At 41.7% G+C, this 25,431-nt stretch overlaps 1 protein-coding gene across 2 annotated transcripts; it reads left to right on the top strand.

Moving 5' to 3' along the window:
• The first annotated feature begins 2,102 nt into the window (after positions 1-2,102).
• Positions 2,103-23,016, top strand: ANP32E (acidic nuclear phosphoprotein 32 family member E). 2 transcript variants are annotated; one of them, XM_067472367.1, is made up of 7 exons: positions 2,103-2,439; positions 11,075-11,224; positions 12,954-13,076; positions 15,578-15,743; positions 16,649-16,779; positions 18,342-18,396; positions 18,754-23,016. In XM_067472367.1, exons 1-7 carry the CDS (start codon positions 2,386-2,388, stop codon positions 18,819-18,821), a joined length of 747 nt encoding a protein of 248 aa, XP_067328468.1. In that variant the 5' UTR covers positions 2,103-2,385; the 3' UTR covers positions 18,822-23,016. The 2 variants fall into 2 exon arrangements, with proteins under 2 accessions (XP_067328468.1, XP_067328467.1); XM_067472366.1 differs by having other exon boundaries at positions 2,104-2,439; positions 16,649-16,815.
• Positions 23,017-25,431: the final 2,415 nt, after the last annotated feature.

Raw genomic sequence — 25,431 nt, 5'->3', positions numbered from 1 at the left:
GGAGACAAGGTGGAACTTAAGTAAGAATAGCCTTGCAGCTTCAAAGCCTGGCTGCTTCCTGCCTGAGGGGGGGTCCGTTGCTGGGAGGTGTTAGCTGGTCCTGGTTGTTTCAAGCAGCCAGGCTTTGATAAGGATATTGATAAGCTTCTCTGCTCACAAAAGAGGCTCAGGGAAGAAGACCAGATTTGATTTTATTTGTCGTGTCAGAGCAACCAGTCCATTATATTACATTTCTAACAGAACAAAGCAAACAAACAGAAAATTTCACACAACTTGTGAGTTTGGTAGCTGGTTAAATGTCCTTTGACCAGTATCTGGCCACTTGGAGTGCTTCCGGTGTTGCTGCAAGAAGGTCCTCCATGGTGCATGTGGCAGGGCTCAGGTTGCATTGCAGCAGGTGGTCAGTGGTTTGCTCTTCTCCGCACTCGCATGTCGAGGATTCTACTTTGTAGTCCCATTTCTGAAGGTTGGCTATGCATCTCGTGGTGCCAGAGCGCAGTCTGTGCAATGCCTTCCAAGTCGCCCAGTCCTCTGTGTGCCCAGGAGGGAGTCTCTCATTTGGTATTATTATTATTAACTTTTATTATTTGTACCCCACTAGCATCTCCCGAAGGACTCGATGTGGCTTACAAAGGCCAAGGCCTCAAAGCACAACACAACAATACAACACCTAAAGCAAATTAAAAACAAAGCAATATTAACGACATGCAATAAACAATACATCAAGACACTATGAAAACTGGGCCAGGATTAAAACTGGGGTACAGGATTAAATGGTATCAGCCATTGGTTGAGGTTCTGGGTTTGAGCCTGCCACTTTTGGACTGTCGTTTGCTGAGGTGTTCCGGCATGCAATAAATAAGCTGGAACATTATTTTAGACTACTGCAACGCTTAGACTACTGCAACGCTCTCTACGTGGGGTTGCCTTTGAAGATGGCCCGGAAGCTCCAATTAGTCCAACGCTCGGCAGCCATGATACTAACTGGAGCGGAGCGCAGGGAGCATACAACTCCTCTGCTGCACCAGCTCCACTGGCTGCTGATCTGCTACCGGGCTCAATTCAAAGTGCTGGCGTTGGCCTTTAAAGCCCTAAACGGTTCTGGCCCAACTTACCTATCCGAACGTATCTCGGCCTATCAGCCCACCAGGACCCTAAGATCTTCGGGGGGGGGGGGGCTGCTCTCTATCCCGCCTGCTTCACAGGTGCGGCTGGCGGGGACGAGAGACAGGGCCTTTTCTGTGGTGGCCCCACGGCTATGGAACGCCCTCCCCATGGAGGTAAGATCAGCCCCCTCATTGATGGTATTCCGGAAAAGACTAAAAACCTGGATGTTCGAGCAGGCGTTCGGTTAACTCAGTGCAATAAGTGTAATGATTGAAGGACTGGCAATTTGGACGACGACACTGGATCGCGATTTTAGTCAAGAGATGAATTGGATTGTTTATAGATATATGTACTGTGGATTGGAGCCCCCGGTGGCGCAGTGGGTTAAAGCACTGAGCTGCTGAGCTTGTTGATCGAAAGGTCGCAGGTTCGATTCCGGGGAGCGGTGTGAGCTTCCGTTGTCAGCCCTAGCTTCTGCCAACCTAGCAGTTCGAAAACATGCAAATGTGAGTAGATCAATAGGTACCGCTCCATCGGGAAGGTAACAGCGCTCCATGCAGTCATGCTGGCCACATGACCTTGGAGGTGTCTACGGACAACGCTGGCTCTTCGGCTTAGAAATGGAGATGAGCATCACACCCCAGAGTCAGACATGACTGGACTTAATGTCAGGGGACTACCTTTACTACTGTGGATTGTGTTTTTATGCTTTTAAACTGTATACTGTTGTTTGTTATAAGTTGTTGTAAACCGCGTTGAGTCGCCGACTGGGCTGAGAAACGGCGGTATATAAGTATAGCAAATAAATAAATAATAAATAAACATCTTCTCTGCTCACAAAAGAGGCTCAGGGAAGAAGTGCAGATGGAGGAGGCGCTTGCTTGACGAGCAGGCTGAGTGTCCAATGGCGCGGAGCCGGGGGCGGGGCGCTACCTCCTCCAATGGGGTCTTCCCTAGGCGGGCTGTCCTCCCTCCCCCTCCCTCTGGTGGGCGGGGCTTCTGGCAGGGGGCCCCATGCGTGGTGTCATGGAGGCTCAGTCCGCGAGCGGCCATTGAAGGGAGCGGAGCTGCGCGTTCGGCACAAACAGCGGGAGGAGGAGGAGGAGGAAGAAGGAGCCGCCGCCTCGAGGGCCATTTTCCTTTCCTAAACTCCTCGTTATTCTTTCCAGCCCGAAAGAGAACTCCTGCTTGTTATAATCCGGATTATTTTTGCCCTCCGGACTTCGGAGGCCTAGCCTAAAGAAGGGGGAGACCAAGAAGAAGGAGAAGAGGAGCAGGATGGAGATGAAGAAGCGCATCAATTTGGAGTTGAGGAACCGCGCGCCGGAGAAGGTGAGCCTTGGCCTCCCTCCCTGTCTCGCTTTCGACTCGCATTCGCCATGGCAGACGCCCCTGCCTTCCTTCCTGCCTTCCGTCCTTCGACGCCAAGCCCTCCTAAATATGTCTGGATATGCGAATGTGCGCATTTGTGTTGTTTTGTTTGCGTTTCTCTCCTCTTTCGGGGGCCTTCTTTCCGTGTCCCCCCCCCCCCCCAAATAGTGTTTTCATGGCCTGAATCACTGGTTTTGCTGTGAGTTTTCCGGGCTGTGTGGCCATATTCTAGCAGCATTCTCTCCTGACGTTTCGCCCACATCCATGCCAGGCATTCTCAGAGGTTGTGAGGTTGCAGGTCTAAAAATTCACATTAATCCATTATTATTATTATTATTATTATTATTATTATTATTATTATTGGATTGTGATACAATTGTGATTATTATTATTATTATTATTAGGTTGCTTTGATATAATTGTTGTTGTTCTTATTATTGGGTTGCTGTGAGTGCTGTCTGGCCACGATGTAGCAGCACTCTCTCCTGACGTTTCGCCCAAAATTCACAGCAACCCATTATTATTGTTATCGTTATTATTATTGTTATTATTATTATTATTATGTTGCTTTGATATAACTTTGATTATTATTATCATTATTATTAGTATTGGGTTGTGATATAATTGTGATTATTATTATTATTATTATTGGGTTGGTGTGAGTTTGGCCATGTTCCAGCAGCACTCTCTCCTGACGTTTCGCCCACATCGATGGCAGGCACCCTCAGAGGTTGTGAGGTTTCCAGGTCTCAAAATTCACACCAATCCATTATCATTATTATTATTATTGGGTTGCTTTGATATAATTTTGATTATTATTATTATTATCATTATTATTGTTATTGGATTGTGATATAATTGTGATTATTATTATCATTATTATTATTATTGGGTTGCTGTGAGTTTTCAGGTCTGTCTGGCCTCGTCCCAGCAGCATTCTCTACTGACGTTTCTCCCCCATCTATGGCAGGTTGTGAGGTCTGTTGGAAACTAGGAAAATTGGGTTTATATGTCTGTGGAATGAATGATGCCCAGGGTGGGAGAAAGAACTCTTGTCTGCTTGAGGCATGTGTGAAGGTTGCAACTGTCCACCTTGATTAACACTGAATGGCCTTGCAGCATCAAAGCCTGGCTGCTTCCTGCCTGGGGAAATCCTTTGTTGGGAAGTAGGTGGGTGGGAGAAAAAACTCTTGTCTGCTTGAGGCACATGTGAATGTTGCAACTAGCCACCTTGATTGGCACTGAATGGCCTTGCAGCTTCAAAGCCTGGCTGCTTCCTGCCTGGGTGAATCCATTATTATTATCATTATTATGATTATTATTAGTGTCTTGTTGAAGGCTTTCATGACCGGAATCACTGGGTTGCTGTGAGTTTTCAGGTCTGTCTGGCCATGTTCCAGCAGCATTCTTTCCTGACGTTTCTCCCCCATCTATGGCAGGCATCCTCAAAGATTGGGAGGTTTCCAGTTCTGAAAATTCACAGCAACCCATTATGATGATGATGATGATGATTATTATTATTATTGGGTTGCTGCGGGTTTTCGGGTCTGTCCGGCTACGTCCCAGCAGCATTCTCTCCTGACGTTTCGCCCACATCCATGGCAGGCATCCTCAGAGGTTGAAGGGGGTCTGTTGGAAACTAGGCAAGCGTGGCAAAGCCTTGCAGCTTCAAAGCCTGGCTGGTTCCTGCCTGGGGGGAATCCTTTGTTGGGAGGTGCTTATGTGGCCACTTTCCAGCAGCATTCTCTCCTGACGTTTCGCCCACATCCATGGCAGGCCTCCTCAGAGGTTGAAGGGGGTCTGTTGGAAACTAGGCAAGCGTGGCGAAGCCTTGCAGCTTCAAGACTTGGCTGATTCCTGCCTGGGGGGAGAAATCCTTTGTTGGGAGGTGCTTATGTTTTGGAAGAGATTGAGAGACGGATGGAGAGAGAGAAAGGCTTCCTTTGGCTCCCATCTTCTAGATTTGTTGTTGTTGTTGTTGTTTACTGCCTCCAAAGTCCAAAATATTTGCCTCTTTAACCCTCTCGGGCAGGCGTGGGCCAACTTTGGCCCTCCAGGTGTTTTGGACTCCAACTCCCACAATTCCTAACAGCCTACCGGCCTCCAAAGTCCAAAATATTTGCCTCTTTAATCCTCTAGGGCAGGCATGGGCCAACTTTGGCCCTCCAGGTGTTTTGGACTCCAACTCCCACAATTCCTAACAGCCGGTAGGCTGTTAGGAATTGTGGGAGTTGGAGTCCAAAACACCCGGAGGGCCAAAGTTGGCCCATGCCTGCCCTAGAGAGTCTCCTTCGCGTCTCAATGATTGGAATTATTTAATCCGAGCTCAAAAGTGCGCCTTCAACGACAACGTTCCCGTTGTCACTTTTTTTTGGTCCAATTTCGGCACATTCTCCGCGACCTACGACGACCATCATCCACAATCCTACGCTGTTTAGGGGTGTCTTTTTAATCTGACTTTTCCTGGCTTGTTTGGATTTTGGGCAATCAATCTATATATAAATAAAAATTTAATGTTTGTTTGTGGCATTAACATAACTCCAAAACCACTGGGCGAATCGACACCAAATTCGGACACAAGACACCGATCAGGCCGACGTGTCACCATCTCTCAGAAAAACACAGCAAAAGAGACTTTAAAAGCCAAAAAATATATAAAAAATACATTACAACACAGCAGAAGAGACTTTAAAAGCCAAAAAATACAAAAAAAACACATTCCAATTCATGCGCAAAACCACATCTAAACACACACAAAGCACATATGGGCCACAGCAACGCATGGCAAGGTACGACTAGTACTCCTCATAATCCAGAATTCTCCGTTCTTATGTTGCGTATCTAGGTCATGGAGGTTCTTCCCTTCCCTGGAATCCAAAAGGCGAGTTTTGCCCCCTTTTTTTGCTTAATCAAGGAAAGAAGAGTGTCGAAAATCCCAAACTTTTTCTCCTGCTTTGATATTTTTAATTTTTTTCGTCTCTCTCTCTCTTTCTAGCCACGCTGCTTCTAACTGGCTCTTTTCCCCTCGAATCTAGGTCACGCGATGGCGGCGGTGGTGGCGGTGGCGCTCTTGTGTGTGCGCCGTGCCTTTTTACAACCATTTGGAGGAAGAGGCGGAGGCTTTTGTTCGGAGAGGACACCCTAACCAACCCCCCAATCGACTCAGTCGGGTGGCCCTCTCCCTCCCCGACTATTTCACCATTTTGGTTGTTCGAAAAAGAAAAGGGGGAAAATGTGGCGGCGCATGGCGGAGGCTCCTGGCCTCTTTTATTTTTAACTTCTCAGCAGCCGGAAAGCAAGCCCAGGCCGAATCCATCTTAGAGTCCCGTCTACACTTTCTCCCTAAGAATGGGAGACATGTTTGTTTCTTCTTGTTGAAAAGCAGACAAGCCGTGCATGGAGTTCTGTGTGTGTGTGTGTGTGGACACTGCTTGCATTTGTCGCTGGATGTGGAATTTACTTGGCTTTTTCGGAGTTCTTGCCTTGCTAGAGAGAAAGCACACACAGAGGAAGGATTGAATGCCTTCCTTCTTCCTTCCTTCTGTCTCCTTTCTTCCCTTCTTTCCATCTTCCTCAATTCCTTCCTTTCTTCTTTCCTTCCTTACCTCTTCCTTCTTTCAGACCTCCTTCTGGTTTTTTTCCTTCCATTTTCCTCAATTTCTTACTTTCTACTTTCTTCTTTTTTTTTCTTTCTTTCTTTTTTTCTTCCCTCCCTCCCTCCCTTCCATCTTTCTTTCTTTCTTTCTTCTCTCCTTTTGTTTTCTTTCCTTCCATTTTCCTCAATTCCTTCCTTCCTTCAGACTTCTCTCATTCTGTTTTCTTTCCTTCCATTTTCCTCAATTCCTTACTTTCTTCTTTCTTTCTTTCCTCCATTCCTTCCATCTTTCTTTCTTCCCTCCTTGTGTTTTCTTTCCTTCCATTTTCCTCAATTCCTTTCTTTCTTTCCTCCATTCCTTCCATCTTTCTTCCTTCTCTCCTTCTGTTTTCTTTCCTTCCATTTTCCTCAACTCCTTTCTTCTTTCCTTTCTTCCTCCATCTTCTGTCCTTCAGATTTCCTTCTCTCCTTCTGTTTTCTTTCCTTCCATTTTCCTCAATTCCTTCTTTTCTTCCTTCCTTCCTTCCTTCCATCCATCCATTCCTTTTGTCTTCCTTCCCTCCTTCTGTTTTCTTTCCTTCCATCTTCCTCAGTTCCTTCCTTTCATCTTTCCTTCCTTCTTCCATCTTCTGTCCTTCAGACTTCCTTCTTTCCTTTTATTTTCTTTCTTTCCTTTTCCCCCAATTCCTTCCTTTCTTCTTATTGCCTTCCTTCCATCTTCCTTCCTTCAGACTTTCTTCTCTCCTTGTTTTCTTTCCTCCCATCTCCCTCAGTTCCTCCCTTCCTTCTGACTTCCTTCTCTCCTTCTGTCTTCTTTCCTTTCGTCTTCCTTAATCCCTACCGTCTTCTTTCTTTCCTTCCAGCTGCCTTTCTTCCATTCCTTCTTTCCATCCATTATCTCCTGGTGGATGGAAAGATGATAAGACGATTGTTTTCGGGCTGAGATCACGTCCCAAATCCCGTGAAGTGAGAGAAAGGATTTGTGGGCCACTGCTGTGCATTGTGAAGGTGGAAATCCTCACATGTATAAGGAAAGGGATCTCCCCTGGGAAGGTCTTGACCCCTGAGGAATAGACTCGCTAAGCAGATTGCCAGGACTAACAGACTCCTTTAAAGTCCCTTGGAAAACCTCACACCAGTTTTAAGGAAGGTGGTGCTGAGCTGACTGGTTTAAAGCTCCCATTGCTCTTCTGGGAATGTTGATTGTGTACTTTAAATAGTTTTGGCTGCTCAGCTTTCACTGAATTGTCCTCCGGATGTGTCGTGTACATAACTTTGCAATTTTCACATATGCTTCTGGCTACTGTTTCATAAGGGTAGGAGATATGGATAGGTACACACACACAGCCAGACATCCACATTCATAGGGGTTAGGGTCTCAGGATCCCACCCAAAAGTGGGAAAATGCAAATAGAAATTATTTTTTTAATCTGGGAAAACACCTCTATAACACTCTCTTGAGTTCTGCAGTCTCAGAATCACAATGGAGGAGTTGCAAATGCCAAGAATTTGACCTTTGCAAATTTGATTGTTTATTTATTATTATTTATTTACGGCATTTATATGCCGCCCTTTTCACCCCGAAGGGGACTCAGAGCAGCTTACAATATATATTTTCATACAATATATCATATTATTAGCATAGTACAATATCAGTATATATTACTATATTGCACTATACCGTTATATTGTAATATTATTAGTAATATTACATATAATGTAAATATATAATTATAATATTGAATTATTATTACTAGTATTATATTGTATTATCCAAAGTTTTAGGTCAGGGGTCCTCAAACTAAGACCCGGGGGCTGGATACGCCCCCCCCCCCCCCAAGGTCATTTACCCGGCCCTCGCTCAGGGTCAACCTAAGTCTGAAATGACTTGAAAGCACACAACAACAACAACAACCCAATCTCGTCAGCCAAAAGCAGGCCCACACTTCCATTGAAATACTAATAAGTTTATATTAAAATTGTTCTTCATTTTAATTATTGTATTATTATTTTTGCACTATAAATAAGATATGTGCAATGTGCATAGGAATTCATTCATGCTTTTTCCAAATTATAATCCGGCCCTCCAACAGTTTGAGGGACTGTGACCTGACCCTCTGTTTAAGAAGTTTGAGGACCCCTGTTTTAGGTCCTCCAGCATGACTCTATGGTCAACTTCTGGTGGAGTTGACCATAGAGCTGCAGTGGAAGGTGTAAAGCTTCCTAGAGGGATGTTTCTCTGTGTGTGTGTATTTTGTCTTTTTTCCCAGTTTGGGACTCAAAGCAACTTCTAAGATTTAAGCATAGTTTCAAATACATAGCATACAAAGTTAAATAACAGTGAAGCCATAATCAAATCTGAAAAAAGTTAAAACAAAGTAAAAAAAACAAACAAAAGTACAGCACTCTTGTTGTCAAACACTCAGAAGAAATGCTACTCATTGGGACTACAGCTGAGATATTCTTGGTCTGTAATGCAAGCCAAGTTAACTTTTGCAAGTTCAAGTAAATGTATTTATTTATTTACGGCATTTATATGCTGCCCTTCTTACCCCAAAGGGGATTTAGAGCGGTTTACAAGATATATCTACATACAATATATTATTAGCATAGTACACTATCAGTATTAAATATTATATTGTACTATATAATGTATTAAATATTAAATATATTAAATATTATTGTATTGTACTATTACATTGCATTGTAATATTATTAGTAATATTACAATGGAGCCCCTGGTGGTGCAGTGGGTTAAACACCTGTGCCGGCAGGACTGAAGACCGACAGGTCGCAGGTTCGAATCCGGGGAGAGATGGATGAGCTCCCTCTATCAGCTCCAGCTCCTCATGCGGGGACATGAGAGAAGCCTCCCTCAAGGATGATAAAAACATCAATTCATCCGGGCGTCCCCTGGGCAACATCTTTGCAGACGGCCAATTCTCTCACACCAGAAGCAACTTGTAGTTTCTCAAGTCGCTCCTGACATGACAAAAAAAAAAGTAGTATTACATGTAATATAAATATATAATTATAATATATTATTATTAGTAGTATTATATTGCATTACATTATTGATATAAATAAAAATGTAATGTTAGTTTGTGGGATTAACATAATGACTTGCCGCCAGATTTGGACACAATACACCTATCAGGCCAACGAGTGACCATCACTCGTAAAAACACTGAAAAACACAGCAGAAGGGACTTAAAAAGCCAAAAAAAAAAACAAAAACACACTACAGCGCATGTGCAAAACCATATATAACACACATATATACACAAATATATACACACACATATACACAGACTAGGCCACAGCAACGTGTGGCAAGGGATGGCTAGTCTATATAAATAAAAATGTTATGTTCATTTGTGGGATTAACATAACTCAAAAACCACTGGACGAATTGCCGCCAGATTTGGACACAATACATCTCTCAGACCAACGAGTGACCATCACTCATAAAAGCAGAGCAGAAAGGACTTAAAAAGCCAAAACACAACATTACAATGCATGCGCAAAACCACACACACACACACATATATATATATATATATATATACGCAAATACACATATGCACAAATATATACACATATATATACACACAAAACACACTGAGCCACAGCAACGCGTGGCAGGGGATGGCTAGTAATATAAATATTATATGTATATACAATATATTATATTACACTATATTATATTATTAGAATAGCACAGGAGACAAGGTGGAACTAAATAAAGGATGCAATGAAATATCAGACTTCCATTTACTGTAAAGTTTAGCAAACGGACTAAACAACTTTCTGGAGAACACTTCCTGCCTGGGGGAATTCTTTGTTGGGAGGTGTTTGGAAGAGATTGGGAGATGGATGGAGAGAGAGAAAGGGGCAATAAAGGCTTCCTTTTCAGCCGCTTTGGCTCCGATCGTCTAGATTTGTTGTTGTTTACTGCCTCCAAAGTCCAAAATATATGCCTCTTTAACCCTCTTGGGCAGGCATGGGCCAACTTCGGCCCTCCAGGTGTTTTGGACTCCAACTCCCACAATTCCTAATTATGATGATGGATTTATCCTAAGTCCCACTTGCACAATATGTGTCAGGTTGCTGAACACACTGGGCCTTTCTGTTTGGGATCATTAAAGCTTTGACAGTAATTTAATAATAATAATAATAATAATAATAATAGATTGTCGAAGGCTTTCATGGCCAGAATCACTGGGTTGTTGTAGGTTTTTTTCGGGCTATAGGGCCATGATCTAGAGGCATTTTCTCCTGACGTTTCGCCTGCATCTATGGCAAGCATCCTCAGAGAGAGACCTCGCTACCTCTGAGGATGCTTGCCACAGATGCAGGCGAAACGTCAGGAGAAAATGCCTCTAGACCATGGCCATATAGCCTGAAAAAACCTACAACAACCCACTAATAATAGACTTTATTTATACCCCACTACCATCTCCCCAAGGGGACTCGGGACAGCTTACATGAAGCCAAGCCCAACAATACAATACATCAGTATAAACAGCAATAAAATAAAACAGAAAATAAAAATACAATACAAAACCATTATAAGTAACATATCAGCAATAAAACACAACATTTAAAAACTCAAGGATTCAACACTGCGGGTAGAGCCTATTCTAATAGATTAAAAAAATAATTTATTCCGTATTGGGCCCATGTTAAGCTTATCTTACCAGTAAAAAAAGTGCACCTGGCAGTTTTGAAAGGACATTATGGGAAGTTTTCAACCAAAACACTGGCATTTTTCCCCTCCGAAGATAGGAATGAAATGTCCAGCATATGGACATCTTACCTTTGAAGCTTTTCTGGATGGCTGTCTCTCAGGAATGTTGTGTAGGAGAATGGGGCTGGTCTAGATGGCCTTTGGGCTCTCTTCCGTCGCTTCAGTTTCTTTGGCTCCATCCTGTCCAGTCTTTTACATGTGAGAAGTTGATTGCCTCTGGCTGAGAGACACCTTTGTGGTCTTTCTTGCAGGTCACCGAGTTAGTCCTGGACAACTGTCGGTCTAGCAATGGCGAAATCGAAGGCCTGAGCGACACGTTTAAAGAGCTAGAGTTCCTCAGCATGGCCAACGTCGAGCTGACATCGCTGGCCAAACTCCCCGCTTTGAATAAACTTCGCAAGGTGAGTTTCGGGGTGCTTCTCTAATTACTGGTAGTTGCATTGGGAAATATTGCTGATGCTCTTAGCATAAAATTATTCACTGTATATCTGAAGCGAGGAAGCTGCGATTTCCCTTTTCCCAGGGGCTGACACTATATTTTTGTCCATTGGATAGTATTGTTTCCTTCCTGGAAAGAAAATGGGTGTTAATGTTTTTGTAATTGTTGAATAGTTGAAAAATATTATAATAAAAATGTGTTATGCTAATAATATAATATGTTGTATATACCGTATATACGCAAGTATAAGTCTAATTTTTCAGCCCTTTTTTTAAGGCTGAGAACCCCCCCCCCCCCCCCTCGGCTTATACTCGAGTCAAGGTTATTTCTTATTTTACTCTATTATTATTATTACTATTATTATTATTATTATTATTATTATTATTATCGTTATTATACATATATATATACATGCACACACACACACGTATATATGTGTATATGTATATATATTTACATAGAGATAAATAGTATAAGAAATTGTTTGTTGACTTCCAAGGTATCTTCGGAATGGGTTCTTCCTTTTCTTTCTTCTTTCTTCTGCTTCTTCTTCTTCCCCCCTTTTCTCTCCTTTTCCTTCTTTCTTTTCTTTCTTCTTCCCCTTCTTTCTATATTAATATATTTCTTTCTTTAAGTCTCAAATATTCTGCAACTTTCGACCAATCAGTTTCCTTTATCGGGGTCCCCTTATTTTTGGATATTAAGTAAGTTAATCTGTCCATGTTTCTATTATCTTCAATTTTCTCCAGCCAATCTTCTTCTTCCGGGATCTCTTCCTTTTTCCACATCTTTGCGTAACAAATTCTTGCTGCTGTATTTAATAGAAATAATATTTTGTCCGTATTTTTATCTAACTTCTGGTCAGTTATACCAAGCAGAAAGATTTCTGGTTTCAGAGGGATTTTTATGTTAACTTTATTTATTTATTTATTTATTTGCATCATTTATATACTGCTTTTCTCAGCCCTCGGGCGACTCAAAGCAATTAACAAGAGCAAAAATTCAATGCTTAACATCATAAAAACAGTTTAAAAACAATTAAAATAATAACATAACATAATTTTTTGTAGTGTAATTTGTATTTTTTTCCCAATATATCTTCGACTTCTCGCAAGACCACCACAAGTGAAAATAGAATCATATTTTTTAAAATTATGTTTTTAAATTGTTTTAATATGAGTAATACTTTTTAACTATTACTCATATTAAAACAATTTAAACACACACACACACACACACACATATATATATATAAACACACACACACACACACACATATATATATATATATATATAAATAATTTTGCCAACCTAGCAATTCAAAAACATGCAAATGTGAGTAGATCAATAGGTACCGCTCCGGTGGGAAGGTAAGGGCACTCCATGCAATCATGCCGGCCACATGACCTTGGAGGTGTCTATGGACAACGCCGGCTCTTTAGCTTAGAAATGGAGATGAGCACCACACGCCAGAGTCGGACACAACTGGACTTAATGTCAGGGGACAACCTTTACCTTTTTAATAGTTTTTAAATGTTTTTTTTTTTTTACAGTATTGTAATAATTTAATTTTAATTTGTAACCTGTCTTGAGGGGGAAGAGTTGAGTACCAGTAAAATTAATCCTAATAACAGCCTTGGAAAGGTATCCAACATTGTTGTTTCTAATTGTAAGACTTCTTTGCATTGTAGCTGGAATTGAGTGACAACCTCATCTCCGGAGGCCTGGAGGTCTTGGCAGAACGGTGTCCGAATCTTACATACCTAAACCTGAGTGGCAACAAAATCAAGGACCTCAGCACTGTGGAGTCTCTTGTGAGTTTCTTTGTGATTATTCAACAGCCTGCACGGTCAGCATGCCAAACCTTCAACTCTCAGCACCTTTGCATATTATTAATAGTATTTAGTAATAACAAAGGTATTGTTGTGAATTGGTAGAACAAGGGATTCAATCACCACCCCAGAATCACTGGGCTACCAAGAGGCAAGTAAATAGTAATCACTTCCTGGTTCAAAAAAGGATATTTTCTGGGGTTAGGGATATGAAACATACTGGGCATGCTCCCCATGTCCAATTTGGTGGGGAAAGCATTTTTTAAACATTTTTCTTTTCGGTTCCAGGAGGTTCTAGGGCAGAGTTTCTCAACCCTGGGGGGTAGTGAGGGGGTGTCAGAGGGGTCGCCAAGGATGATAAGAAAGCACAGTATTTTCTGTAGGTCGTGAGGGTTCTGTGTGGGAAGTTTGGCCAAATTCTATCGTCAGAATGCTCTTTGATTGTAAGTAAACTATAAATCCCAGCAACTACAACTCCCAAATGTCAAAGTCTGTTTCCTTCCGAACTCCACCATTGTTCACATTTGGGCATATTGAGTATACATACCAAGTTTGGTCCAGATCCATCATTGTCTGAGTCCACAGTGCTCTCTGGATGTAGGTGAACTACAACTCCCAAACTCAAGGTCAATGCCCATCAATGCCCATGTTAGTCATGGGTGTCCTGTGTGCCACGTTTGGTTCAATTCTATCATTGGTGGAGTTCAGAATGCTCTTTGATTGTAGGCGAACTATAAATCCCAGTATCTTCAACTCCCAAATATCAAGGTCTATTTTCCCCAAACTCCACCAGTGTTCACATTTGGGCATATTGAGTATTCATGTCAAGTTTGGTCCAGATCCATCATTGTCTGAGTCCACAGTGCTCTCTGGATGTAGGGGAACTACAACTCTCAAACTCAAGGTCAATGCTCACCAAACCCTTCCAGTATTGTATTGTCGACGGCTTTCATGGCCGGAATCACTGGGTTGTTGTAGGTTTTTTCGGGCTATATGGCCAATATAGGGCTATATTGTCCCACTCTGGTCATTCCACAGATATATAAACCCCTTTTTCCTAGTTCCAACAGACCTCACTACCTCTGAGGATGCTTGCCATAGATGAAGGTGAAACGTCAGGAGAAAATGCCTCTAGAACATGACCTTATAACCTGAAAAAACCTACAACAACCCTTCCAGTATTTTCTCTTGGTCATGGGAATTCTGCATGCCAAGTTTGGTTCAATCCCATTGTTGGTGGAATTCAGAATTCTTTTTGATAGTAGGTTAACTATCAAAGTGAACTAGCAATCCCAGCAACTACAACTCCCAAATCACAAAATCAAACCCCCCACAATGTCACCAGTATTCAAATTTGGGTGTATTGCGTAGTTGTGTCAAATTTGGTCCAGTGAATGAAAATACATAATGTAAGAGTCACCACACCATGAGGAGTCAAGACATTAGGAAGGTTGAGAACCACTATTCTAGAAACTTCCAAAGCTAGTGGAAATTCCTTTCCCACTCCTTACAGATCATTTGGGGGGCAGTTTTTTAATCCGTGGTGAACCCCATGAGCATTAAATTTTGCCCATCTCTCAGCCATAGAATTCATGGGTGGGTTTTGCAGTCATGCCAGCCGCATGACCTTGGAGGTGTCTGTGGACAATGCCGTCTCTTTGGCTTAGAGATGAGCACCTACCCCCAGAGTCAGACACAACTATTATTTATTATTTATTTTTATTTACAGCTTTTATATTCTGCCCTCACCCCACAGGGGACTCAGGGCGGATTACAGTGTACACATATATATGGCAAACATTCAATGCCCATTTTTGACATACAAACATATACAGACATAGACAGAGTCTATTTAACTTTTTCTGGCCGCCAGAGGAGCTGTTGCTTACATCGTCCATCTGCGACGCTGATGAAGCACTTCCACATTCCCCACATGCTTCCCCACTGGAATGCTTTGCTTGAGTCTTCTTTATGGCCTCATAAATCAGTTAATTTAGCCTCCCCACACTTTAAGGTGGTACCTTATTTTCCTACTTGACAGATGCAACTGTCTTTCGGGTTGCAAAGGTCGACAACAGGCTACACACAATTGGTTGGAAACCCACTCCAACCCGGGCTGGCTTCGAACTCATGACCTTTTTGGTCTGAGTGATCTTAATGCAGCTGACTCTCAGCCAGCTGCACCACAATCCCTTAATGTCAAGGAGAAAACTTTACCTTTATCAATAAACCAGATACAATACAACCTGGAAAACTCAAAGCAAACCAGTGATTCCGGCCATGAAAAGCATTCGACAACACAATAGTTTGAGGAATAGTGGTATAAAGTAACTACAAATTCCGACAAAGTTCATTGTGGCTGGTTGCAAATAAGGGTGACGTGGTACTGCAACCTTGTTTTGCCTGTGTTTATGTTAAGCTCGCCTTTTCAAGATGCCTTCTCTTCATTTAGAAATCTCAACCGTCCTTTTTCCTCTTTTTAGCAAAATCTGAAGAATTTGAAGAGCCTTGATTTGTTTAACTGCGAAATCACAAAACCAAAAGATTACAGAGAAAGTGTGTTTGAGTTGCTGCAGCAAATAACGTACCTCGACGGGTTTGACCAAGATGACAATGAGGCCCCTGACTCAGAAGATGAAGACGATGAAGGTAGTTCTTCGTTGGTCACAGAAGTCTTAGATGCGAAGGCCGAAACTAAGCAAAGGGGGAGGTGACATAAATGGGGGGTTTAATCGCATTCTTCAAAGAGGTAAAAGAAAAATATATGCATGCGGTTAGTGGCAAAATGACAGTACATCCCATTGTCTTTTAAGGCAATGTTTCCCTTATTGAGTTTCCAGCGTTAACTTGCATTAACTCCTGGAAAAAAATGTAAACATTCATAGAATCATAGAGTTGGAAGAGACTTCGTGGGCCATCTAGTCCAACCCCATTCTGCCAAGGAGCAGGAAAATTGCATTCAAAGCACCCCCGACAGATGGCCATCCAACCTCTGTTTAAAAGCTTCCAAAGAAGGGGCCTCTACCACACTCTGGGGCAGAGAGTTCCACTGCTGAACATCTCTCACAGTCAGGAAGTTCTTCCTAATGTTAAGATTCACTTGAATTTAAATCTACACATATAGAAATTGTAGAATGTAGACGCTGCAATCTTCTTGGGACAGTGTTACTTCGGAACGCAAGTGGGAACATGGTTTTTGGGGTTTTTTTGGAAGCATTAATTCAGTAAACAATAGAAAACTTGAGTAAGCTGCCTTCATGTTACCTCCCAAAAGGGAGTTCTTGAGCATTTGGGCTTGTCTTCCGTGTTGTGTTAAATTTTGGTATAAATTGAGCATTCCTAATCTGGAAATCTGAAATGCTCCAAAACCCCAAAATTCGTTGCCAGGTATCTACTTTGTATGTTTCATGATGTTACCTGGGAGTCCCCAGCATTTCGGGGAAGGGAGACCCTACTTGAACCATCCAAATGATCTCAAATATGGGATGGTTTAGAACCTGCAAATTGGCCCTTGAATTCCAACACAAGAGTCATTAGCATTCCCTTCCCTTCAGATGGGGACGAAGATGAAGACGAGGAAGACGAAGACAAAGCTGGCCCTCCCGGAGAATACGAGGAGAACGACGAGGAAGATGACGACCCTTCGGACTTGGGAGAGGGCGAAGGCGAAGAAGAGGAGGAGGAAGTGGGTCTCTCGTATTTGATGAAAGAAGAGATTCAGGTCAACATTTCACTCCTTGGCAAAATATGTTCAGGCCTGAGGACATCTGCATGGATGTAGGCCTTGAGATCCATTGGGCTTTCTTCCAAGTAAATGGACAAAGCTCAGGAGATGTTGGAAGGCTCCAACATAACATTAGGAGTGCTTTGTATTAGTTCAGTCTTTGATAAGCAAGACATTATTATCAAATATTTGACAAGTCCAGGCTGGGGTTGTGCTATAATGACGTCTGTGATGTGAGGACTCAATTATGGCATGACCTCCCTGTATATAAATACGTGCTTAGTCTTCCAACACAAGATTAAAATACAGCTTTTTATGAAAGCCTTTGAAGTATTTTGATTTTGCCCAAATCTGTGCAGAATTCCTCTGAACCAGTGGTTCTCAACCAGGGGTCCCCAGATGTTTTTGGCCTTCAACTCCCAGAAATCCTAACAGCTGGTAAATTGGCTGGGATTTCTGGGAGTTGTAGACCAAAAACATCTGGGAACCCCAGGTTGAGAACCACTGCTCTAAACTGTTGTGTGCCTTATTATTTTATGAATTTTTATGGAGCTCCCAGTAGCGCAGTGGGTTAAAGCGCTGAGCTGCTGAACTTGCTGACTGAAAGGTTGCAGGTTCGAATCCGGGGAACAGCATGAGCGCTCGCTGTTAGCCCCAGCTTCTGCCAACCTAGCAGTTTGAAAACATGCAAATGTGAGTAGATCAATAAGTACCGCTCCGGCGGGAAGGTAATGGCGCTCCGTGCAGTCATGCTGGCAACATGACCTTGGAGGTGTCTATGGACAACGCCGGCTCTTCGGCTTAGAAATAGAGATGAGCACCAACCCCCCAGAGTCGGACACGACTGGACTTAATGTCAGGGGAAAACCTTTACTATCTTATCTTTGCCTTTTAATAATTTGTGACTAAACAGACAAAAATCAGTCAGGGCCAGCTAACATGCCCAACAAAGGATCCCCCCAGGCAGCAGTCAGCCAGGCTTTGAAGCTACAAAGTCTGGCTGCCTGCTGCCTGCGGGAAATCCTTTGTTTTTATTTTGTGTAATTGTTGTTTTGGGCTTGGCCTCATGTAAGCCGCACCGAGTCCCCATTGGGGAGATGGAGCGGGGTACAAATAAAGTTTATTATTATTTATTATTACAAGGCCATTAATGCAAATCAAGGTGGCCAATTGCAACATTCACACTTGCCTCAAACAGACAAGAGTTCTTTCTCCCACCCTGGACATTCCAGATATGTAAACCTCACTTGCCTAGTTTCCAACAGATCTCACAAGCTCTGAGGATGCCTGCCATAGATGTGGACAAAACATCAGGAGAGAATGCTTCTGGAACATGGCCAGACAGCCCAGAAAACTCACAGCAAGCCAGAGCTAGTAGAGTAAAATAGCCCAGGATTATGAATTTCACAAGGTGTTTATTAAATGGTTTCTTTGTGATCTGCTGAAAGCCTTTCTCTCTTTGTAGAGAGAAAAAGCAGGCTATAAATAAACATAATAATAATAATTGTTATCGTTCCCTGAAGGATGAAGAGGATGATGACGATTATGTAGAGGAGAGGGAGAACGAAGAAGAGGAAGGTAAGTGTTCCATTCAGTGAAGACTTTTTTTATGACCCCTAAGATATCGGAAACGTAGAATTGATTTGTTTTTTATCCAGTGACAGAAAGAGTCTTAAGTCAAAATCAACACAATGAGTAGACTTTATAATTGTGTCGTATTTGCATCAGAGTTATTAGAAATTAAAGGGAAAGAGTTTGTGAGCATGAGGAATAGTTTTCAGGCCAAAGAATGCTTTTACTATTTAGCTCGGCAAGAGGGATTTCATTATTATCTTCTGGAGAAACCAATTGAAGATGTTTTTGGGCCGCCCGCACGCCATAAGTCCAAGGGCTTCTTCTTCCAAACAGGTGACCAATGTCTCCTTTCTTCCGCAGCCGAAGCTCTCCGAGGCGAGAAGAGAAAACGTGCCGCTGAAGACGAAGGCGATGAGGACGACGATTAAGTTGTAGGACAGAGAAACTAGGACCAGATTTCGAATTTGTTGCAGGATATGCAATAGTGATATGCAGCCTTGTATGTCTCCATGTATCATAGGTTTCCCTGCAGAAAACATTTAATGTGTTAACTTTTTATAGGAAGTGTGTTTTGACTCTCTTTTTTTGGCCCTTTTTATCATTCCAACTAAGCAGTAATCGCCCGTTCTCGATCATGTGCAGGTAACACTGTTTCCATCTCTTTTAACCGTTCGACCAGTTGTCTCCCCGGCCTTCTTTTTTTCTTGCTGCCCCGAGGTTGGATTCTTTTATTTTATTCCTTACTGGGTTTTCCACGTGAGCATGCTGTTAGTTCTAGCCACAGTTAGGCAGATCAAGTTTTCATTTTTCAAAAGGTAGGACACTACAGATCAAATATATCGCAGTGGGATAGCAAGCTTTTCGGGAGAAAAGCTGGTCATGGGAGGTGGAACAGGAGCTGTGAGAAATTAATATTACCTTTTAATAGAATATTAATTTCACGCAGCTCCTGGTCAATAAACTGTGGGTACGTTACCGATAAAGGGCATTTTCTTTCGTCTCGAGAAAACAGAAGGTGAAACTCAGAGGGCTGATCTAACGCACTCCTTATATATTTGAATAAAAAATCACAAATTGATTTGTGTCTTCCTCAAGAGATTACCTTTTCCAGCTCATTTTAAAAGAATCTCTTTAGGAAGACACAAATGAATTTCTTGGCACTTCCCTAGTGATTTTTTATTCAAATATATAAGGAGTGCGTTAGATCAGCTCTCTGTTTTGAGTTTCATATTCTGTTTTCCAAAACATCTCGAGACGAAAGAAAATGCCCTTCATCGGTAACGTACCTACAGTTCATTGACCAGGAGCTGTGTGAAATTAATATTACTTCCAGCTCATTTTAAAAGAATCTCTTGAGGAAGACACAAATGAAATTCTTGTGATTTTTTTATTCAAATATATAAGGAATTATTTGATCAGCTCTCTATTTGAGTTTCACCTTGTTTTCCAAAACATCTCGAGACGAAAGAAAATGCCCTTCAGAGGTAACGTACCCGCAGTTCATTGACCAGGAGCTGTGTGAAATTATTACTACCTTTTAATAGAATCTCTTGAGGAAGACACAAATGAATTTCTTGTGATTTTTATGAAAATATATAAGGAATGCGTTAGATCAGCCCTCTATTTGAGTTTCACCTTTTATTGTCTTCCAAAACATCTCGAGATGAAAGAAAATGCTTTTTTGGGGTAACGTACCCACAGCTCATTGACCAGGAACTGTGTGAAATTAATACTGCCTTTTAATAGAATCTCTTGAGGGAGACACAAATGAATTTCTTGTGATTTTTAATTCAAATATATAAGAAATGCGTTAGATCTGTTTGAGTTTCACCTTCTGTTTTCCAAAACATCTCGAGATGAAAGAAAATGTCCTTCATCAGTAACGTACTCACACTTTATTGACCAGGAGCTGTGTGAAATTAATATTACCTTTTCCAGCTCATTTTAAAAGAATCTCTCGAGGAAGACACAAATGAATTTCTAGTGATTTTTTATTCAAATATATAAGGAATGCATTAGATCAGCTCTCTTGAGTTTCACCTGTTTTCGAAAACATCTCGAGACGAAAGAAAATGCCCTTCGTCGGTAACGTACCCACAGTTCATTGACCATTATACACTATCGGTTCCCCTTCTGACCATTATATTCCTCAGGACTAAACAGAGAGCCCATTATTTGAGATGTCTACCTCCTGCTTTAGTTTTAAGAACGGAAAACATTGCATCAAAAAGACGCCTTTAATCATGTCCAAACACTTAAAGAGGGGGGCTTTTTCCTTCTAAGTCAACTTTCCGAAGCAAGAGTTGGTAGGTTAGTGCTGACATTTCTTTTTGGTGGTTCTCCGACCGACAACTTTGGATTTGGTTGGAGCTCAAAATTATCTTCACCCCCCCCCCAAAAAAAATGGGCTGTGGAAAATTGGGGAGCCAACTGGCAGTTTTTGGGGGATTTTTCACGGTTTTCTCCCTTTGCTGGAGGACTGTTAAAAGGAAACTTAAACAGCAAGGCTTCTTGATTTGACTTTGGAAGGACTTTAGACAAACATGTTCACGCCACGCATCCATTGAGTCAAGAGAAAACCCTCTTTCTCTTGAAAGCATCAAAGAGGCGACAACCCGGTTGCTGTTCATCTTGCTTTCCATTCGGAGGGTTGCTTTTTAAAAACTTAGCAGAGACCCAGCGCTCTTTTTTTCTTTCTTTTTTTGGTTCTGGCTTAGGACAGACTTAACTTGTATTGTTAAATAAATATTTTAACCCGAATAATGCGCAGGTGTAATCGAGAGAAACTATTTTTTTATTATCTTGTCCTGCCTGGGGAGAAGCTGTTGTCCCTACTTTCAGGGTGAAAATAAAAAAAGGGGGTATTTTTGCATAGAGGGAGTTGGGCCTGTACTGTGTTTGCCTGTGAATATAAATAAAGACGCCACATGCCGCTGGCAACTCTTTCATACATGACATTAGGCTCCTGATTTAGTTTTGGTGGCATGGCGTTCGAGAAGAGCAGCAAACAAATCCGGTATGGTTTTTTCCCCCTTGGATTTCTCATTCGTGGCACAACAAATAGCAAGGCATTTGAGCGGAAGGGAACGCAGGTAGTCGTTTAGTAGAAAATCTGGGTATTTTTGGAGAATCGTAACGAGAAAAGCTTTATCCCAATACTGTTGCTACATTTGTGTACGGAGGATGGTTTTAAAAAAAACTTTTTTAAAAAGTTCTAGAGGTTCTGTGTTTAAAGCCGCCGGCTTTTGTATTAATCCAGGTTTCTTGAGGTGGTATTTTATTTCTTTCTTCTTTATACGTTTATGATCAATTTAGGTTTAGAAAATAATGAAAAGTATCCTTGAAAGTCAATGAAAAGTACTCAAAAGTGGTAACTAGCTTGCAATATACTTCTAATGTTTTGTGCCCACAGTCCTATTGTTTAGATTGCAAACAAGGAGTTGGTTTTTTTCCTCAAATAAAAGATATTTGCTCCGATTGGATCTTTTCGCTGGAATTTCAGAGCGAGGTCTCTTTAAATTGGGTTTCAAAATCCTCAAATAAAAGGATTTTTGCTCAGATTGGATCCTTTTCCTGGAATTTCAGAGCGAGGCGTCTTTAAATTGGGCTTCAAAATCTTCAAATAAAAGTATTTTTGCTCCGATTGGCTCCTTTTGCTGGAATTTCAGAGCGAGGCCTCTTTAAATTGGGTTTCGTAATCCTCAAATAAAAGGATTTTTGCTCCGATTGGCTCCTTTTGCTTGAATTTCGGAGAGAAGCCTTTTTAAATTGGGTTTCGTAATCCTCAAAAGGATTTTTGCTCTGATTGGATCCTGTTGCTGGAATTTCAGAGCAAGACCTCTTTAAATTGGGTTTCAGAATCCTCAAATAAAAGGATTTTTGCTCTGATTGGATGCTTCTGCTCGAATTTCAGAGAGAAGCATCTTTGAATTGGATTTCAAACTCCTAATATTTTTTTAACTACTGATGGTTTGAAATGATGACAAATATTTTGCATTCAGACAGCTTTAGCAGAGCAAAACCAAACCAAGCTTATCCATAGCACACCTTTAAGTAGGTTTACAGCTTCTCTACAGAGATGTTTGTCTCCTAAAGGTAACACAACCAGCTAAATACATTGCCACAGTTTTTGAGTTTTGTGTCGTCCGAATATTAGAGTGTTGTTTGCTTTTTGTTTTGTTTGCTTGCTTTTTTTTGTTTTAGGACAGCCAAGAGTTAACACAGAGCCTCTGGATAACTTTTGATATTTTATGGGATTTCTTTTTTTTCCTTCTTTTTTTCCTGGTTTGGTGGGTTCTTTAATGAAAATATGTGAGGGTGGGTTTTATATTTTGTAGAGATTTTTGTCCTATTCGAATGCTCTTTATATGGCAGTATGTATATAGTGTGTTCAATTTCCTTTTCAAATTCTAAGACGAAGAAAAAGACACCAACTTGGAGGAGTTTCCTTTTTTTTTGTGCGCAACTGTGTTTTGAAAAAATAAAAATAAAAGCCATGACAGTGTTAAATAAATAACAGGTTCCTACAGCACACTTCTGATGGATTTTTAGTTGTTAACAGAATGTGAGTGTTTTTTTCCCCTGTGTGGTGTAAATTTTAAATTAAAAGATTTTCAATCTAAACATGGGGTGATTTCTTATGTGTGTGTTTTTATTATTTTGTGTTTTGTTTGTTTTTAATGCAATGCAACTGTTTTGTGTATTGTCGAAGGCTTTCATGGTCAGAATCACTGGGTTGTTGTAGGGTTTTTCGGGCTATATGGCCATGTTCTAGAGGCATTCTCTCCTGATGTTTTGCCTGCATCTATGGCAAGCATCCTCAGAGGTAGTGAGGACCTCACACCTCTGAAGATGCTTGCCATAGATGCAGGCGAAATGTCAGGAGAGAATGCTTCTAGAACATGGCCATATAGCCTGAAAAAACCTACAACACCCCACAACTGTTTTGGTTCATCCTGACACGATATATAAATTATTTTCAATCCTTCAAAAACAACGTTATTTCAGTTTGGGGCCGCACTTCCTAGATTTGGCACTAATGAATCTCAGGTGTATTCTTAATAATTTTTAGTGACATGTGTTCAATGGTTTTCAATGAAAATCCATAGAAGCCCGGTGGCACAATGGGTTGAACCCTTGTGCTGGCAGGACTGCCAACCTTTTAGTCGGTGGTTCAAATCCGGGGAGCGGGGTGAGTTCCCATCTATCAGCTCCAGCTTCTCATGCAGGGACATGAGAGAAGCATCCCACAGTAGTCCAACCAGGATTGTGGCGCAGCTGGATGAGTGTCAGCTGCATTAAGATCACTCTGACCAAAAGGTCATGAGTTCGAAGCCAGCCCCGGTTGGAGTGGGTTTCCAACCAATTGTGTGTAGCCTGTTGTCGACCTTTGCAACCCGAAAGACAGTTGCATCTGTCAAGTAGGAAAATTAGGTACCACCTTAAAAAGTGTGGGGAGGCTAAATTAACTGATTTATGAGGCCATAAAAGAAGACTCCAGCAAAGCATTCCAGCGGGGAAGCATGCGGGAAATGCGGAAGTGCTTCATCAGCGTCACAGATGGACGATGAAAGCGACAGCTCCCCTGGCGGCCAGAAAAAGTTAAATAGCCTCTGTGTATGTCTGTTTGTATGTCAAAAATTGGCATTGAATGTTTGCCATATATGTGTACACTGTAATCCGCCCTGAGTCCCCTGCGGGGTGAGAAGGGCGGAATATAAAAGCTGTAAATAAATAAATAATATAAATAAATAAACCTTGAGATAACTAAGGTTAAATGCCAATACAGTGCTATTGCGAATGAATACAAGTGAGACCTTAATTGAAAAGGGTTTAAAACTAACCCAAAAATAAATAAATCTGGAACATGATTTGAAGCAAGATTATGACACCATAGTTGGGGATTTTCTTCTCACTGCGATGGTGAATCCGTCCTGGGTTGTACCCCAAATGTCATAGATGGAGAACTCTTCCTTCACCCCCAAGACCCTCTTTCAAAGTTTGGACCTAACCTGGAGTGCATTTGCCACTCTTCTGGCATGGAAGACTGTATACACTGACAAACTAATCCAGTTTGAAGCCAAGTAAAGACTCTGTATATATTCAGATTTCAATATTAATGTCAAAAATACCTAGTATGATTTTACATAAGGTTTGTGCTACATTAGAACAGTAAAGATAAATATCACTTAAATATTAAATAACCAGAAAAATAAATTAAGGTGTCAACACTAATCTGGGAATCTGCTATTGCAACACAACCAATTAAGTGGTTTAAAACCAGTATAAAAAAAGATTAGGACTAAGTACGTTCCAGTCTACTTGGAGTATACAAAGCTCGTTTAAGAACTGGTCTAAGAGTCCAGAAGAGCCTTGACTCCCAATGTGACCATCATCCCACTTTCTTTGCTAGTTAACTTGTACCCAGTGTGCTTTCTTATGCCAATTGTTTGCCTTAGATAGTTGAGCAAGTGCCATGGCTCTGCCAGAAGGGACAGAGAGTTTCATCTATGCTGATGATCGTGCCATCACCACCCAAGCAGGGAGCTTTGAGATGGTTGAACAGAAGCTCTCTGAAGATCTAGGTGCCCTTACCGCCTACTACAGGGAAAACCAGCTGATCCCTAATCCATCTAAAACACAGACATGTGCTTTTCATCTCAAGAACAGACAAGCATCCCGAGCTCTGAAGATCACCTGGGAAGGAATCCCACTGGAGCATTGCAGCGCATCCAAATACCTGGGAGTCATTCTGGACCGTGCTCTGACCTACAAGAAGCACTGCCTGAGCATCAAGCAAAAAGTGGGCGCTAGAAACAATATCATACGAAAGCTGACTGGCACAACCTGGGGATCACAACCAGACACAGTGAAGACATCTGCCCTTGCGCTATGCTACTCTGCTGCTGAGTATGCACGCCCAGTATGCTGAGTATGCTCGCCACACTAAAACAGTGGATGTGGCTCTTAATGAGACATGCCGCATTATCACGGGGTGTCTGCGCCCCACACCACTGGAGAAATTACACTGCCTAGCCG

The sequence above is a fragment of the Anolis sagrei genome, chromosome 12, assembly GCF_037176765.1.
Source record: "Anolis sagrei isolate rAnoSag1 chromosome 12, rAnoSag1.mat, whole genome shotgun sequence".
Classification (NCBI taxonomy): domain Eukaryota; kingdom Metazoa; phylum Chordata; class Lepidosauria; order Squamata; family Dactyloidae; genus Anolis; species Anolis sagrei.
This window is presented reverse-complemented; position numbering and strand designations above follow the sequence as displayed.